The sequence below is a fragment of the Mercurialis annua genome, linkage group LG5 (assembly GCF_937616625.2).
Source record: "Mercurialis annua linkage group LG5, ddMerAnnu1.2, whole genome shotgun sequence".
In the NCBI taxonomy this organism is placed as follows: Eukaryota; Viridiplantae; Streptophyta; class Magnoliopsida; order Malpighiales; family Euphorbiaceae; genus Mercurialis; species Mercurialis annua.
The window spans coordinates 9671770-9689058 of NC_065574.1; the positions used below are offsets into that span (position 1 = coordinate 9671770).

At 32.7% G+C, this 17289-nt stretch overlaps 2 protein-coding genes across 2 annotated transcripts; one reads left to right on the forward strand and one right to left on the reverse strand.

Annotated features, from left to right (window-relative positions):
• The first annotated feature begins 257 nt into the window (after positions 1 to 257).
• On the forward strand, positions 258 to 2391 carry LOC126682972 (60S ribosomal protein L7a-2-like). The gene is made up of 7 exons (XM_050378777.2): positions 258 to 372; positions 598 to 645; positions 746 to 947; positions 1038 to 1207; positions 1542 to 1670; positions 1756 to 1848; positions 2093 to 2391. Exons 1-7 carry the CDS (start codon positions 370 to 372, stop codon positions 2222 to 2224), a joined length of 777 nt encoding a protein of 258 aa, XP_050234734.1. The 5' UTR covers positions 258 to 369; the 3' UTR covers positions 2225 to 2391.
• A 1788-nt stretch (positions 2392 to 4179) lies between these two features.
• On the reverse strand, positions 4180 to 15769 carry LOC126681417 (ent-kaurene synthase-like 2). Its single transcript, XM_050376957.1, has 13 exons — positions 15640 to 15769; positions 14357 to 14480; positions 13784 to 13881; positions 13660 to 13703; positions 13489 to 13566; positions 13264 to 13373; positions 13074 to 13169; positions 8273 to 8488; positions 7992 to 8133; positions 7607 to 7852; positions 7230 to 7505; positions 4450 to 4751; positions 4180 to 4345 (listed from the first exon to the last, which is right to left on the reverse strand). Exons 1-13 carry the CDS (start codon positions 15767 to 15769, stop codon positions 4180 to 4182), a joined length of 2028 nt encoding a protein of 675 aa, XP_050232914.1.
• Between the last annotated feature and the right edge of the window lie 1520 nt (positions 15770 to 17289).

Here is a 17289-nt window from a genome sequence, read left to right on the forward strand (position 1 = left end):
TACAACTCGTTGGTTGTTTTCGAATTTTTAACATCACAAAAACTATTATTTAAAAAAAATTAATTTTAAATTAATAAATTACACTGATGCTTATTTCATAATATTGTTTGCCACTTTATGAATGTACGCAACTTTATCTAATTACTATACTCTAAATTTGTTTAATAATTATTCGAACAAAAATTTACTTAAACTTTTACTTCTATAACCCCAAACCCTAAAAAACAAAGTATAGAGTAAATTAAGTAAAAGTAAAGGAGCTAATTTTAGGGTTTGGGCTTATACTTCACTTATACTTTCACCTCCCATTTTCTCTTCTTTTCCACTTCCACTATACCCTAACAGCAGCGGCGCATCTCCTCCGCCACCATGGTACCGTCTTCTAATTTATTTGCTTATCTAGATTTCAATCTGTTTGTAGTTAATAAGATTTTGAATGATTTTTATGTTTCATTGCCGTGTAAATTATTCAGAGAAATTAAATTTCAGTGATCTGAGTTCATAATTAGGTTTGAATGCAACTCATTGGTAGACATTGGACTGTTTGATTGTAGAAATTATTTGTGTTTGGTTCATATATTTGTGTGCATTTTACAGGCTCCTAAAAGAGGTGTGAAAGCCCCAGCCTTGGCAAAGAAGAAACCAGTGAGTAATCTAGATTCCAACTGCAGTTTTTTGCACTAGTTGTAGGTCAATGTGATTTTGTTTTAGTGAAGTAATTATTGCGTACGTTCGATAATCTCAGGAAAAGGTTTTGAATCCCTTGTTTGAGAAGCGGCCGAAGCAGTTTGGAATTGGTGGTGCTCTGCCACCTAAGAAGGACTTGACCAGGTTTGTCAAGTGGCCTCATGTTGTTCGTATTCAGAGGCAAAGGAGAATTCTCAAGCAGCGTTTGAAGGTTCCTCCTGCTGTTAACCAGTTCACTAAAACGCTCGACAAGAACCTCGGTATGATTTGCATTACTGTCCTCCGTGCTCTTGAATATTCTACTTTTGGCTGTAATTCCCCTGATATTTTTTGTCTTTCTAAAATAACAGCCACTCAACTCTTCAAGTTGTTGCTCAAGTATAGACCTGAGGACAAGACAGCTAAGAAGGAAAGGCTTCTTGTAAGAGCACAAGCTGAAGCTGAGGGGAAAACTGTGGAATCAAAGAAGCCCATTGTTGTGAAATACGGGCTTAACCATGTTACTTACCTCATCGAGCAGGTATACATTTAACGCTCTGCCCATGAGCTAACTTAATGATAATGAATAATTTCAACAGTTCTTTTTATTAGATTAATGGGGCAGGTATATCGGTATGGTAATCATTCGTGTATCTTTTGAAAAATTATGTTTTGGAATTGTTACATTTGGCCTTTACATTCTCTCATTTTCTCTTTCTCTTGGTTAGTACATGATTAATTCTGCATTCTCTCAAATTCAATCACCTACTGATTATAGTATGAAAGCCCCCTACTTTTGTACTCTTATAGTTATTCTGACTCATCATATTTTTTTTATTTATCTATTGTAACCAAACATTGTGTTATTCATGTAGAACAAGGCTCAGTTAGTAATTATTGCTCATGATGTTGATCCAATTGAGCTTGTTGTTTGGTTGCCTGCCTTGTGCCGGAAAATGGAGGTTCCATATGCAATTGTCAAGGGCAAGTCTCGTCTCGGAGCGGTAAATTTTCTGCACCATTTCCTCCTATTAGTTATATTACTTTAGTTTTGGTAACTGACTGTTTCTTTTTTGCAACAATATATAGATTGTCCATCAGAAGACAGCTGCAGTTTTGTGCCTTACATCAGTGAAAAATGAAGATAAATTGGAATTTAGCAAGATTTTGGAGGCAGTTAAGGTAATAAACAGCACCCATGTGGTAGTCTTATGTTTGAACAACATTTTAATATGTATCTAGCAATTAGTCTTGAGGATCAATCTGGTGATTTCTTATCTGGCATCTAACATTCCTTGTATTTGGATTTTTTTTAAATGTCGGAATAGGCATCTCTCATTTGTTGCATATTTAGGGAAGAGCTGTTTCTAACAATGATCCCTTAAAATCTAATTAAAATTCTGACGTTACTTTGCTGTTAATTTAGGCCAACTTTAATGACAAATTTGATGAGCACCGCAAGAGGTGGGGTGGTGGCATCATGGGATCAAAATCTCAAGCAAAGACTAAGGCCAAGGAGCGAGTGTTAGCAAAGGAAGCTGCACAGAGAATGAATTGATCATCTAGCGCAGTGTACAAGTTTTTATCCTGAAAGTAACTTAATCTTGCATTTTATTTCTGATTACATGGTTTTGTTTTCAGTGAACAAGTTGTTCATCCATCTTGTAGCTCAGATATTATCTTTATTTAAATTTCTGGTATGCAAAAGGATTATTTATAGGCTTATGATATTGTTCGTCTTGAATTGAGTTTTCGTTCGTTTTTGGTGAGGTAAAGAAATGTGAGTCCCTAGAGATTCATAGCTCACCGAGTTAACGCAATAGATACAAGACCCTAGAGCCTTTACCGAGTTAATCTTGTATCTAACATTTACAATATAGACAAATTTTCATTCTACTGTCTTGATTAGGTCATAATCCTAGATTGATGTTACTGATGCACACGTGTGCCTATTAACACCTAATAGATAGCATGTTTTATTGGGTCTATACTGGTTTTAAAAAAACATAAAAATGCAGTGCGGTTTAAACAAAACATTTATAAGTATAAAGCAATGCATTTTTAAATAATAAAAAATAAATACATACAAACTTACAGTTTTTCACTATTCTAAAATAATACTCTCTTTCTAGTGCTTGAAGCCGGACTCAATCACTCTTTTTATTTGGAGGATTATTCAGTTCTGACCCCAAGATCGGCAAACTCATTGAATCTAAATATAAATTATTTGTTAATAACTATAAAATAACCCAAGCTTAACTCTAGACTCGGACTATATTCAAACACACAAATCTCTTTTATAATTAGGTAATCGATTATTGAGTTGAGTTCTGGTTTTTAAAACATCCTTCATAACTTTGCAGACCAAATTCATAAATTCTAGGTTTGACGTTTAAATCTCGATTTTGTTTTGCAAACATAAATCATAATCATAACCTATCGGTCCAGATTTCACGCTACCTAAGCCCGATTACTTATATTCCGAAATTATAACTCATTTTCGAGTATAACACTTTATTTTAAAAAAATACCAATATATTTCTTAGAACTCAACATCGATAATATAAATTAACTAAACTTACTAATTATACACTTATATCAAATAATATAGTGAACTAATATGTCATAACTATATTTCATAAGTTATTATTAATAATTCATACTCGACTATAAAATCCATTGATTTTTTCTCCCGATATTATCTCGCTATTATTTATAGTATCAACTTTTTCTTATACCGTAACTCGGTTTCATTATCCATTAAAATTATAATTCGATTAGTCCATATAATAATTATATTGTCCTTTTAAACGTTTTAACTATCAGACTAAACAACTTAATCTCATTTTAATATCAACATTAGCTAATAATCATTAACTGATTACTCGTTTAAACACTTAAAGTTTTAGAAATAATTTATTATCAATCTGTAACTTTAGTTTAATCTCATTACTTATTCGTTTAACACTTTTTTTCGTATTAATAGATTACGAAGCACGCAACTAGGCAACCTATAAGATGATGGAGTTATATCGTCTATAAGACGCCTTTTCCATTTGCACTAAAGATGGGCTTCCTTGTTGTTCTCTCTTTTTATTCAAGTAAAGCGATAATGATCAAAGGCAGTTTTAGTAAGCTAAATATTTTAACAACTTCCCCACGCTCCAGCCAATTGACAAACCCTAGCGTTGACTGAATCAGAGACCTGAATGGCTTCTCCCTCAAAGATCACATTTCGCCACCCCTTTAATTTAGCCCACAAAATCGATTCCTCTAGAGCCAAAAATTCTAAAATTCTCGAATCTCAAATACCTCGAAAAGATTTAGCAAAAGAGCCCAGGTTATCTCCTCAACATTTTTTGCTAGGCCAGCCACAAAACCAGCCTTTAGAGTCTTGTTAGTTCCACCATCATAACAAATCCGGATACAATCATCCATGGTGTCTGTGTTTGGAGCACGATGTCTAATTTTATGGAGGCGTCTCTTTTCGGTTTGACAGACTTTGACTAACTCCTAAGATTGAGCATCATCAAACTCCTTCCTATTTTGCAAGGCATGGCGGCTCGTGTACTGTTCAGGAATTTGGTTGAAAGATTTTTGAATTCCTGGCTTTCCAAATATACCATATAATAAAGACCCAAATATTAACCAATATGTCCTTTTCCTCCTTCTCCAAAGACTGCATAATGTTTGTCCAAATTTTGTCCATTGGCTCCTTTGGAATTGGTCTCGCATCCAACCTCATTTCAGATAGGAACCAAACTTTTTGGGCGAAAGGACAACCGAAAAAGAGATGATGGAGTCTCCTTTCTTAGGCAATGGCGCGGGTAATTGAGGTTCATTTTTAGGCAAAAATTCGAGGCCTCTAAGACCGGAATGCCTTTGTGAAAGGATTTCCAAATGAAGAAACGAATCGTATTTGGAATATTCATTTGCCAAAAGTTATTCCAGTCCTTTCTTGAAAGGACTAAGTTGGACGGAGAGGGTTGATCTCCCTCTTTGGGCCCTTTCATATGAAACTCAAGGTATTTGTAGTAGCCAGACTTAACTGAGTATCTACTATCCACTTGTAGTGCCAGATAAGCCTATCTGCAGCTTGGCAAGAAGGAATAGGTATTGAAAGAATTGCGTCTACATATTCGTATAACACTTAACCGTATTATAACTATATCTATTCTTTTGATCCTTTTTAAAATCATAAACTAATTAACTCAATTATGTAATTTCATTTTGAAAAGTCCGGGTTTAATTCAAACCGTCGAGCTAGGTCCAAGTGTAGGGCAAAACTGCCTGAAACTCATTTACCACATAATTGCTCGTCGAGCATACTGCTTGTTCGAGCATATTCTGCTCGTTCTAGCATTCTTCTGCTCGATCAAGCAGAGACCCCAGTCTCGTTCATTATCCCTGATGGCCACTATCTTTAACCTCCAATTCCGACAACTTCTCAATTTCACCATAATTATTATTCAAACTTAACATTATCAGTTTTAATTAATCAAACTCCACAATTTTGGCAATATCAAAATCAAAGGCTTAATGCATCATTTGACCTTTATACTGTACACTTTTATTCTTAGAGACTCTTAAACTAATTTGATATTCTATTGGACCTCTTAACTTTACTTTTTGTTCTATTTAACCCGTCAACTGCAACTTTTTTGCCGATCTGATTTTTTTCATCCAACGTGGCAAAAGCGCGTGTTTTCAAACGCTTTGAAGCGCGTGAAGGATAATTAAAATGCATAAATTGTTCTATTGAACCCCCGAACTACACTATTTTGTTCTATTTGACCCCTAAACTTATTTTATTTTTCTATTGCACCTTCAAACTTTTAATTTTTACCCATTTAACCTTCTCGAAAATACAATTATTTAATTTTTATCCATTTAATCTTCTAGAAAAATAAAAAAATATTGAAATTTAGTCAAGTAATTACATAATATAACTTCTTGTACATGTAAATATTTGTTTACATTTCAATAATGATAAATGAAGTTTGTCTGTTTTTAGCGATATTATAAAATATTATAAATTTACTATACTGTGATAATATTAAAAAAAGACTACATTTTTACAAAAAATTAATTTTTAGTGTGTTTCACGAATTTTCAGTTTTAAATTTTTTAATACACCAGCTTTTAATTTTTTGCAATTTCAAACTTTTCAAATCAATTTTGAATCTTTAAAATTCGTGTTAAAATTGGAAAACACGCTAAATTTTATGATTTTTAAAGCCTTAAATGATTTTTTTTTCAAATAATATGTAAAGTACATCACTTTTTATTTTAAATTACAAAAATATTTAGGCTTAATATATTTTTTAATCCCTAAATCTTATCCTTTTATTTCCTATGACCTTTAAACTATTTTAATGTTCCATTGAACCTCTTAACTATTTTTTTTATTCTATTTAACCCCATGTCAGCAAAGCCATGTCATCAGTTTTATCCACGTCATCGCGTGTGGTGTGCACATTCCGGATGAGGGGTTAAATAGAACAAAAAAAAGAGTTAAGAGGTCCAGAAGAATACGAAATTAGTTTAGAGGTCGCAGAGAATAAAATGGTATAGTTTAGGGGTCAAATGATCTATTAAGCCCAAAATCACACATAAAACCATCAAGTTATAACTTCAACAACCAAGAATTTCAATTAAATATAAACCCTAAAATTACAATCCAAAACAACAAAATCAATGACAAATCCTTACAATGTCTTCAAATCTTTAAGGTTTAATTTCTGAAATTGCCGATTACTTCAAGAAATCAACGTTCAAATTGAAGGTTATGTCGATTCTCCTCACTGATTATTGAATTCTTAATTTCCACTTGAAGATTGATAATTAAACTTGATGGATTTGATGATTGAGTAAAGAGATTTGAGCTTGATGGTGATGATTTAGGTTAAGTTTCTAAACCTAGGGATGATGCCTCTCTTTTGCCAAAGAGAAGAAAAGAAGAAGAGAGTTGGAGAGAAATGGGTTAGCTTTGGATTTTCAAAGGAATTTATCATCCTATTTCCTTTTTTTTATAATTAAAATGGCTAAAGTACAAAAAAACCCTCAACTTAACCATCAACTTTATATATCCAAAACTATCTATTTAACAGTATACTCACTTTAATTTAATCACCACTTAAAATTGGAAATTTTGAACTTTGTATTAATTTTCAAAATTAAAATCCAAAATTATTATTTCGGAACTTTTAAATTACTAAATCCAATTTTTAAAACATTTTCCTATTTTTTTAAAATATTTATTATTGATAAAATATTTTAGTCCCGATAAACTTATTTTATGCAATTTCTATTTTTAATTCAATTTTCCGATTCTTTGCATTTTTTTTGGAGAATTTTCCATATCTCCTAAAATAATCCAAGTCATGTCTTTTTTAATTAAATATCATAATTTCGGTAATTTATTTTAGTCCGATTTAATATTTAATCTCACTATTCTGGTTAAAGTATTGCATGTGGCAAAATCAATATTTTAAAATTACTGGGCATTACAAAACCTAACTAATAATAATAGACTAATGAAGAGAAGCCGGTTCGAATAATACAATTTTTGCATCACTGGCCATTTTATTTTTGGGATTTGAGTAGCCATCATTGTCAACGTAAAAGTAGTGCAATGAGTTACTGAAGTTCCAAAACAACTCCCTAAAAGGTTTTGGAAGCGGATTCTCTTCCTTTTGCACTGTGAGTAGTAGCAATTCTTTGCTATACATCTCAATGTCTCGTTTTGCACCTTCAATAGCTTCTTCTTCTGTCATGTTCCCTTGACTATGAAGTACACGTAGCGATATGCTGTTGTATTTACCTTGTTCGCGTTCTCTCTACGAATTTACAATAGTAAATTGTGCATGCATCAGACTATAAAAGTAAATGAAACAACAATTGCACTCACAAAAATTACAAGGAAATGAGTTAGTGGTACCTTGAAAGATCGAAGATCATTAAAAAGTCGTCCAACCAGACTAACATGCTTAAATAGTTTATGTACTTGTGGCCCTAGCATTATTTCTTCAGGCAATGTTATTCCAAGAAAATAGGTTGTTATATGACAAATGGGTCCTAAGGCAAAAGATATGTATGCATTTTCCATATATTCATCTAATGACGGTATTGCATTCTCTCCGGCCCATGCAGCTTCTTTCATCATAGACTTGAGCAATTCATCCCACTGTAATATCAACAACATTAGCATTGCTACATATGAATTAAAATTTTATAAATAACCAACTTTAATTTTTGCAAAGACATTTTAATTTCCAGAAACTTTTGAAATCTTGCAAAAAATTTAATTCTAACAAAAATCTTACTATTTTGACCAACTGATGCTCAACACTTCTTCCATGATGTTTGAACGCAATAGCATCAAGCTCTTTAATCATACCTTCTAGTGCTGAAAAAATGATCTTAACTTGCTCAGAGCGGTAGCCAATAGTTGAAGTTTCCTCCCACCTATAAATGAGAATTTTACATAAACTTAATTAGCTATCTGAAATAATCATTCGGTTGTGCCATGTCATTTGTGTAACAAATCATTGAGATGTTTGTAATGTTAGAATATTAAATGGTAAAAATTAAACAACTCGAGTACCTTTGGACTAATTGAACTAGATTTTCCAATTCTTCCTTGGAACCAGCAATATCAAAGAAGTCGTCAACAACAGTAACTAGAATACAATTTTTGATAGTGGATATTCGAGCATCGGTTAGTTCAGGAGCAACTAAGATTGCAGAGGTTGTGTAGTAGCAATTAAGTAGCATAACCCTTGCAAAATTCAGTTCTTCAAATCTACAAACCTTAACATATCTGCACTTATATATATATATATATATATATATATACATATATATATATAGTAGTGAAAGACCCTTTGGGTTATAAGACAAACCGGTTTTTGATTTGTGAATCGGAAATTTAAATTCTTTAAAGCGGAAAAGAGAATTTAAAGACACAAGAGATTTAGAGTGGTTCGGATCAACTCACGATCCTACTCCAGTACTCAATCTAAGATTGAGATTTTAGAATCCACTAAATGGGATTGTGCTTTATAGATAAGCACCAACTTTACAAAGAGATTTCTTAGAGATAATCTCAAACTCACAATTGATTTTTCAAGGATAATCAAGAACCTACAAGGGTCGAGTTTTTCCAAAACTAAACTCTAACTCACAATGATTAGGAGTTTCCAAGATTACTCCAAAACTACAACAAAACTAAGTGATTTAAAAATGTATGTTTGTTGTTTCAAGGTGTGTAAATCGTTAACCTTGAAACATTGCAAATGGGTTTATATTTATACCCAAAGCAATCCCCAAACAAAGCACTAACAAACAAAACAAAAAAATGATCTCTGCACACATATCGCCCCCGTGATGCATGGATCACGGGCGAGATATTTGAATGAGACAAAAACCTTCAACGGCTAGAGCCACGTGTCAATGCTTCATTGGGTCTTCAAAAATGTATCCGTTGGATCTTCAACGGTCTCATTTATCGCGCCCGAGATGTGTTCGTCGCGCCCGTGATTCGTTCCAACGGTCGACTAGGGTTTTGTCAGCTCGAATATCGCCCCCGTGATATTTGCGTCGCCCCCGTGATATATATTGCCCCCGAGATGGAAATCCATCACGGGCGAGATATGCTACTGGACAGCTTTCTACTCAAAAACACGATTTTTGCTAGAGAGCTCCGAATTGACTTCCGATTGTTCCTATGAGTTCCCATACACTAATAAACATGATTAGATCACTCATAGTTGATTGTCAAAGTCAAAACAAAAGGAGTTTGAAAGGACAAAGGTCCAACAATCTCCCCCTTTTTGAGTTTGACAATCAACATGCTAAAATGACTAAGTTAAGTAAGAGTCAAATTGATTTTGGCTCCCCCTCACTTTATGCACAAAAGATATAAGCAATTTATAATGCATAAGCAAGAAATTTTGAAAAAAAAAAAAAAAAAAACTTAGCAATTTGAGCATGGAAACTTCTCCCCCTTTGTCAAGCACAAAAAGAATCAAAGCATGTTTAGAACACGGACAAAGGAGCTAATTGAAGGAGATTTTGAAAATAATTTTTTAGTCTCTCATTCAATTGAGGCGCAAGACACTAATTTGATATGCATATCAAGCCTAAAACTCAATTGATTGAACTAATTTGATTTAAATGATCAAAAATAGGTAATAATTCATCAATTGAATTGTACCAAGGCAAGTCCAATCATTAAAAAAGTTTTAAAGCATATCAAAACTTTTTGGAGAATTAAGTTTTGAAAAAATTGATTCTCCCCCTCAAAACAACAATTTTGGAAAACATGGCATATAGATTGATACAAATTTTACCTATGTTGCCATTTTCCAAAAGCTTCCATTGATCATCCACCTTATGATTTGAGATTGGTTTAGTGGACATCAATTGTACCTACAAAGCAAATCACTTAGGTACCCAAACAACTTTGGGTCCTTGAAAGTTAATGCTTGAATAGTTCAAAGGGATTAGCCTTAATTGAACTTTTCTCACATAGCAATGAACATTAATGTGACCATATTGCATGCAATAAAAACATTGAGTTCTATGGTTCACATTTGATTGCTTTTGAGGTGGCTTGGTTCTAATGGTCTCATAAGAACAAGCACAAGCATGTACACAAGAATTGACATTTGAAGATGCATGAACATGTGATTTCTTTCTAGTCTTCTTGTTCCATTTTTGACTATATTGAGAAGCATAGCCATGTCTCAAGGGTCTTGTACCCTTGTTGCTCTTAGCCTTTTGAGCCAAGAATGGCTTAGGCCTAGGAGATTGAGCATGCACCTTCTTTGCCTCAATTGGTTTGACCAATTTAGGAGGAACTTCTATAGAAGAAGTTTGAGGCAAAATGGACTTCACAAATTTAGTCCCATTGGAACTAGAAGCATTTTGATTATAGCCAAGTCCATATTTTATGGTTGGGCATCTTTGAGATACAAGAATTGAATCCAAAGTTGCCTTCCCTTTTTGAAATCTTGAAAGTGAATCTTTTAATTCAAGAATTTCATTCTTTAGTTGATCATTTTCCTTAAGCAAGTTATCAACATTCAAACCTTGCTTAGGGATAGATTGTAAAGATGATTTGAGAGCTTCATTTGACAATTTAAGCTCATGAAATTCTTTTGTTAAAACAATCATTTCATCTTTGGCTTTAGAAGCCTCACTTTTGAAAAATAGCATCTTGGCTTTATAATCACCACATTTAATTACTAGTTCATCAAGCATGCTATACATATCATCATCATCATCATGAGCATCATCAACAACAATATCATCAATAACATCATCAACAATATCATTTTTAACATTTAAGCATGCATCATGTGATTCAACACCAATACCATCCCAAGATAGAAAAGATTGGGGGTTTACCTCTAGTGTTGGTTCCTCCTCAAAAGACATGAGGCACAAGTTGGCATCATGGTGGCTATCACCATCCGATTGAGAATCACCATCCCAAAAAGTCTTGGAACCCCCCTTTGAACTCTTCCTTGAAGAGGAGGATCTACCATGATTGCCATTTCCCTTCATCTTGAGCTCATTCACTCTCTTTGTGAGCCTCAAGAGTTCTTCCTCATTGCTTTCCTTCTTGTTCTCTTCTAAAAGAGTACTTGTTGATGCCTTGAAAGCCATGTTCTTCTCCCTTGCCATTTCTTCTTGAATAATCTTGATGTAAGACATCTCATGGAGAAGAAACTTTCCAATCAACTCATCCGTCCTCAAGGTGGATAAATCATGAGTTTCAATGATGGCGGTAGTCTTAGGTTGCCATAGAAGAATAGGAAGGGATCTTAGGATTTTACCATTGATTTCATTTAGCTTGAAGAATTTCCCAAGTTGCTCAAGACTATGAACAATCTTAAGAAGCCTTGATGTCATCATCCCCACATCTTCATTTGGCAAGCCCTTGAAGCCTTCATACTCACCAAGAAGCAACTCAAGCTTCTTACCCTTGACTTGTTGTGTACCTTCATAGTAGCTCTCAAGAGTCTCCCACATTTGCTTGGCACAATTCAAGTGTTGAATTCTACCTTGTTCTTCTCTAGAGATTGAGGAGAGGAGAGTAGTAATGGCTTTTCTATTCATGCCATTCTCCTTGACTTGCTCTATAGACCAATCTTGTCTCTTCAAAAGAGCTCCATTTTTGTCACATGGAGGTGTCCATCCCCTTAGAAATACACTCCATAGATCAACCCCTTGTATATCAAGATAATTTTCCATCATATATTTCCAAACTTTGTAATTTGAGCCATCAAGAAAAGGTTTGAGAGTGATGAAAAAATTTTCGGTTGCCATTTTTGATCGAAAGCTCTAGCAATTAAGCAACAAGAAGAGCACCTTGCTCCGATACCAATTGAAAGACCCTTTGGGTTATAAGGCAAACCGGTTTTTGATTTGTGAATCGGAAATTTAAATTCTTTAAAGCGGAAAAGAGAATTTAAAGACACAAGAGATTTAGAGTGGTTCGGATCAACTCACGATCCTACTCCACTACTCAATCTAAGATTGAGATTTTAGAATCCACTAAATGGGATTGTGCTTTATAGATAAGCACCAACTTTACAAAGAGATTTCTTAGAGATAATCTCAAACTCACAATTGATTTTTCAAGGATAATCAAGAACCTACAAGGGTCGAGTTTTTCCAAAACTAAACTCTAACTCACAATGATTAGGAGTTTCCAAGATTACTCCAAAACTACAACAAAACTAAGTGATTTAAAAATGTATGTTTGTTGTTTCAAGGTGTGTAAATCGTTAACCTTGAAACATTGCAAATGGGTTTATATTTATACCCAAAGCAATCCCCAAACAAAGCACTAACAAACAAAACAAAAAAATGATCTCTGCACACATATCGCCCCCGTGATGCATGGATCACGGGCGAGATATTTGAATGAGACAAAAACCTTCAACGGCTAGAGCCACGTGTCAATGCTTCATTGGGTCTTCAAAAATGTATCCGTTGGATCTTCAACGGTCTCATTTATCGCGCCCGAGATGTGTTCGTCGCGCCCGTGATTCGTTCCAACGGTCGACTAGGGTTTTGTCAGCTCGAATATCGCCCCCGTGATATTTGCGTCGCCCCCGTGATATATATCGCCCCCGAGATGGAAATCCATCACGGGCGAGATATGCTACTGGACAGCTTTCTACTCAAAAACACGATTTTTGCTAGAGAGCTCCGAATTGACTTCCGATTGTTCCTATGAGTTCCCATACACTAATAAACATGATTAGATCACTCATAGTTGATTGTCAAAGTCAAAACAAAAGGAGTTTGAAAGGACAAAGGTCCAACAAGTAGGATTAATAAAAAAAAATTCCACCGTTCATTTTGTCTTTTCACAAGAAAATTTTGTGTACCTCTCAAGATTTTGGTATTCTTTTTGATACAACAATTGGCACATGTTATATTGTTGGATTGCCAGCGTCAATAGCTCACTATTATTATAATTAAGACTGTTGTGGATGTCAAAAATAATAATATTGGATTAATACTCCTTAACATGACATCTCAAAAGCATTTCATTTAAAATCAACAAATCTTACTTACCTATAAGATGTTTTCAGAAGTTGAACACTATTTGTCTTTTGTTGCTCTATTTCCCATCTCATCTCAAGGAAATTTAAACTATCATAACGATATCTTAGAGCATGACTAACCTGCAAAATTTTATATATTTGATCGCTCTATTTCTTTATTTTTGTAACATTATTAACTAGATTGTAGTAAAAGTATTACAACCCAATTAAATTTTGTAACATTTATCGTGTATACCTCTTCATGTAGTTTAGAATCTTTAATGGCATCTGTGAGTAGTTGTTGTTTCAAGAAAGAACTTGTCCAAACTTCTAACTTCTCAAGAACAAGTTCATTTTCATATGTCATTAACTTTGAAGCCTTAAATAATTCCAGAATTGTTTTTGTATTTTTAAATTGTGAACTCACTGAATTGAAAAAATATTCTTCTTCGGAGACATGTGCTAGCACATCTACAAGAGAGAGAGAGAGCATTTTCCTTAATTGTTATATAGTTTATATGAAAATTAGAGATAATATATTATGTACATACCAGAAGAAACATCGTATCCTTCCAATCTTAATAGACGAAATCCTAAAGCACAACAATTCACATCTAAATATATTTCTTCATCTTTTTGCATCCATAATCTACAAAACCAATATTATTTTTTAATTACTTCATCTAGGAATTATTTGTGTAAGATCTTTAAAATGACGGGTTAAATTTTTTTACGGTTACCGATTTTTTTTTTACAAAACGGTAATCAAATTATAAAAATCTATAAAATGGTCATCGAATTATAGCGTTTTATGAAACGATTACCAACATAAACAGTTACAACATTATAGTATTTTTACAAAACAGTTAACAAATTACAGTTCTGGACAAGACAAAGATATCCAGCACCAAACCGGTAACCATTCTATAAAAAAATTATTGTTCGGTAACCACCTTATAAAAAAATTACAGCTCAACAACTATTTTTAATTTTTTATAATTCGGTATAAAACAACTATAATTTGGTAACCGTTTTGTAAATTTTTACAATTCGTTAACCATTTTATAAAAATATTATAGTTTGATAACGTCAAAAATTCAACCCTTAAAATATTAGTTAATTACCTGTATATGTTATCCAAAGTATTATCTATTTCTATTCTGAAATATCTATCATCGATTCCTAACTTCTGAATATTTTCAACTGCACAAAGCTGGCTATATATTTCTGATGGATAAGTTGTGGGAACTGAAAAATCAAAATATGAAAATTAATTATGAAAGTATTGGAATATATCTCCTTCTCCTATTATGATTAAAGGTTCATATTCTTAGAAGTTCTTATTCGATTAGAACTATTCTAGTTATATACATATATATATATATATATATACATACATATATATATATATATATGCTTGTAATCAATCTATCATTATTCGATTTAATAATATATTTTCTCTTCTCTAATTATTTCTCATGGTATCAAAGCAAAATTGATCCTTGATCTCCGCACATATCTTACTATTTTAGGGAGGTGATTTTGGTTATTTTTAACCAAAATCACCTCACACCTCTTTTAAATTTTCGTTTTTTATTATATATTACTGTTTTGTATTCTTCTTCTTTTAATTTTTCTACTCTATATGGACAAGAAAGATGTCGCCGCCACCATACTCGCTGCCGCCACACTTCAAGTCTCCAATGATATTTTTTTTATATGTTACTAGTTTATTATTGTTTTTTATTTTTTTCTTTTTTTCTACTTTATATGGAAAAGAAAGATGTTGCTGCCGCCGCCATACTCGCCGCCGCCGCCGCACTTCAAGTCTCCATGTTATCTTCACCCTTCGAATCACTCGGGTCTTAAAATTAGCCCGGTGGCTCAGAAAGGCAAAAACTACGAAGAATGTTCTTCGTCCAATTATTGATTGGGACCGACGCAAGTCCTTAAACTGCAAATATTGAAGGAGACCATCAAGTCTTAAAACTGAAAATTATTAATTGGGACTGACGCAAGTCCTTAAACTGCAAATATTAAAGAAGACCATCAAGTCTTAAAACTGAAAATTATCGATTGGCCTAAACACAAGTTTAGTCTTATTGATGGTCGAATTGTTACTATGTTATTGTCCAAGTTGGGCATGATCGATCCTCATGCTCCAACTTGAGGGGGAGTATTGGAATATATCTCCTTCTCCTATTATGATTAAAGGTTCATATTCTTAGAAGTTCTTATTCGATTAGAACTATTCTAGTTATATACATACATACATATATATATATATATATATATATATATGCTTGTAATCAATCTATCATTATTCGATTTAATAATATATTTTCTCTTCTCTAATTATTTCACAGAAAGGAAAATAAATTTATGATTCTGAAAAAAATATGCTCACCTGCATTGTCATTATTGTTTAAGAGTGTGGTCAAGTAATCATAACATTGTTGATTATGATTATAAAACAAAGCTGCAGTTGCTGAGGGAGAATTGAAAAATGACCCATTATTTTTTTGATGTTTACTCATCTCTTCCCATTTACATTTCTTTCCAAATCCTTCTATTAGGTATGCTAGATCAACTTTGGTTCCTTCCAATTCACATATGTAGAAATTAAATAAGTTGAATGTTTATAGTCAAAGATTGTTAAATAAATATGGATACAATGCCCATAAAATGTCAAAAAACTTAGTTTAAGCACTTAGACATGTTTAAGCAAATTTTAATTTAGATCATGAACTATTCGAGATAGGTTCAAATTTTTTATTAATTTAAACTGATTGCGGAAATGAAATAACACATTTCATGATATATGTCAAAAGGTATTTAAATTTGAACAATACCTTGCAACTTCAATTTCTCTTTTCAATAGTAATATATTAATTAATTCAAGATGAAAAGGAAGCTCTAATCCATATTCCATTGCAAGTTCGATCATGGCAGGAAATACGATATCAAATCCAATTGGTGTCAATTGTCTTTTATCAGTGGCAGCCCAATAATTGGCCTCAATAAATTCTAAACCTACAAAATGGATGAAAGTTTATAAAATGATAATTAAACAACTCATGTCTACGGTTTACTATTTACATTAAATTACAATCACTATAGGATAATTGATCCTGAAAATATCCAAATTATTGTTTTTATTTTATTTTATTGATTAAATTTATTTTTTTCATTTTATTTACTAAACTTTAGTTGTTTGAAATGATATTTTTCCAGCCAAAAACGCTTAGGCGGCGGCCAAAATTTTCTTTACTTAAAAACTTGCCTAGTATGCATAATTTGGCCGAAAACTCTCATCCAAATGAAAATATGCATATTTGACAAGTTTCTAAGGTAAAACTAGTAAAATTTAATTGACACATATCAAAATCCGGATATCATGTATGCATTTTAGCTGGAAAAAATCATTTTTGAAAAAAAGATTTAGTAACTAAAAAAAAAAATGTTGGATTATGAAATTAAAAAACCCCGATAATGTGGGTACTCTGAGGATAGGTTGCCCTATAATTTACCTTTACAAGTTGTTAAGTTTATTTACTATCTTTTAATTTTTTGTAATATTCAAAAATTCAGTCTATATAAATTGATATGAAAACTGGAGAATGATGTGACCCGACAAGTCAGATGCCACATGTGGTTGGTCACATTGCTAAATTTATTATTCAGCTCAAAATTTAATTTAAAATCACATGTCTTTAGAAAAAATATATAAAGCAACAAATTTTGTTCAAAAATGTCACTGCAAATTATGATTATTACTCGTGGCATCTAACTTATAACACCATGTTATCCTCCGATCGTCACATCAGCTATAAATTATTGAATTTTTGAATAGTGATATGATTGCAAATAATTAAAAATAAATGCATTGTCAATTTTAAAAATTGTAGTAAAATTACAAATGAATGTAAAGGTAGTTATTTTATTTGTAATTAACTCAGAAAATAAGGAAAGAAAATCATTTCACTTAGGGTAGGCTCCAACCCGAGCTGGAATCAAATTTTCTTTTACTGACAAGCACAAGGTTTGCGGTGAATCA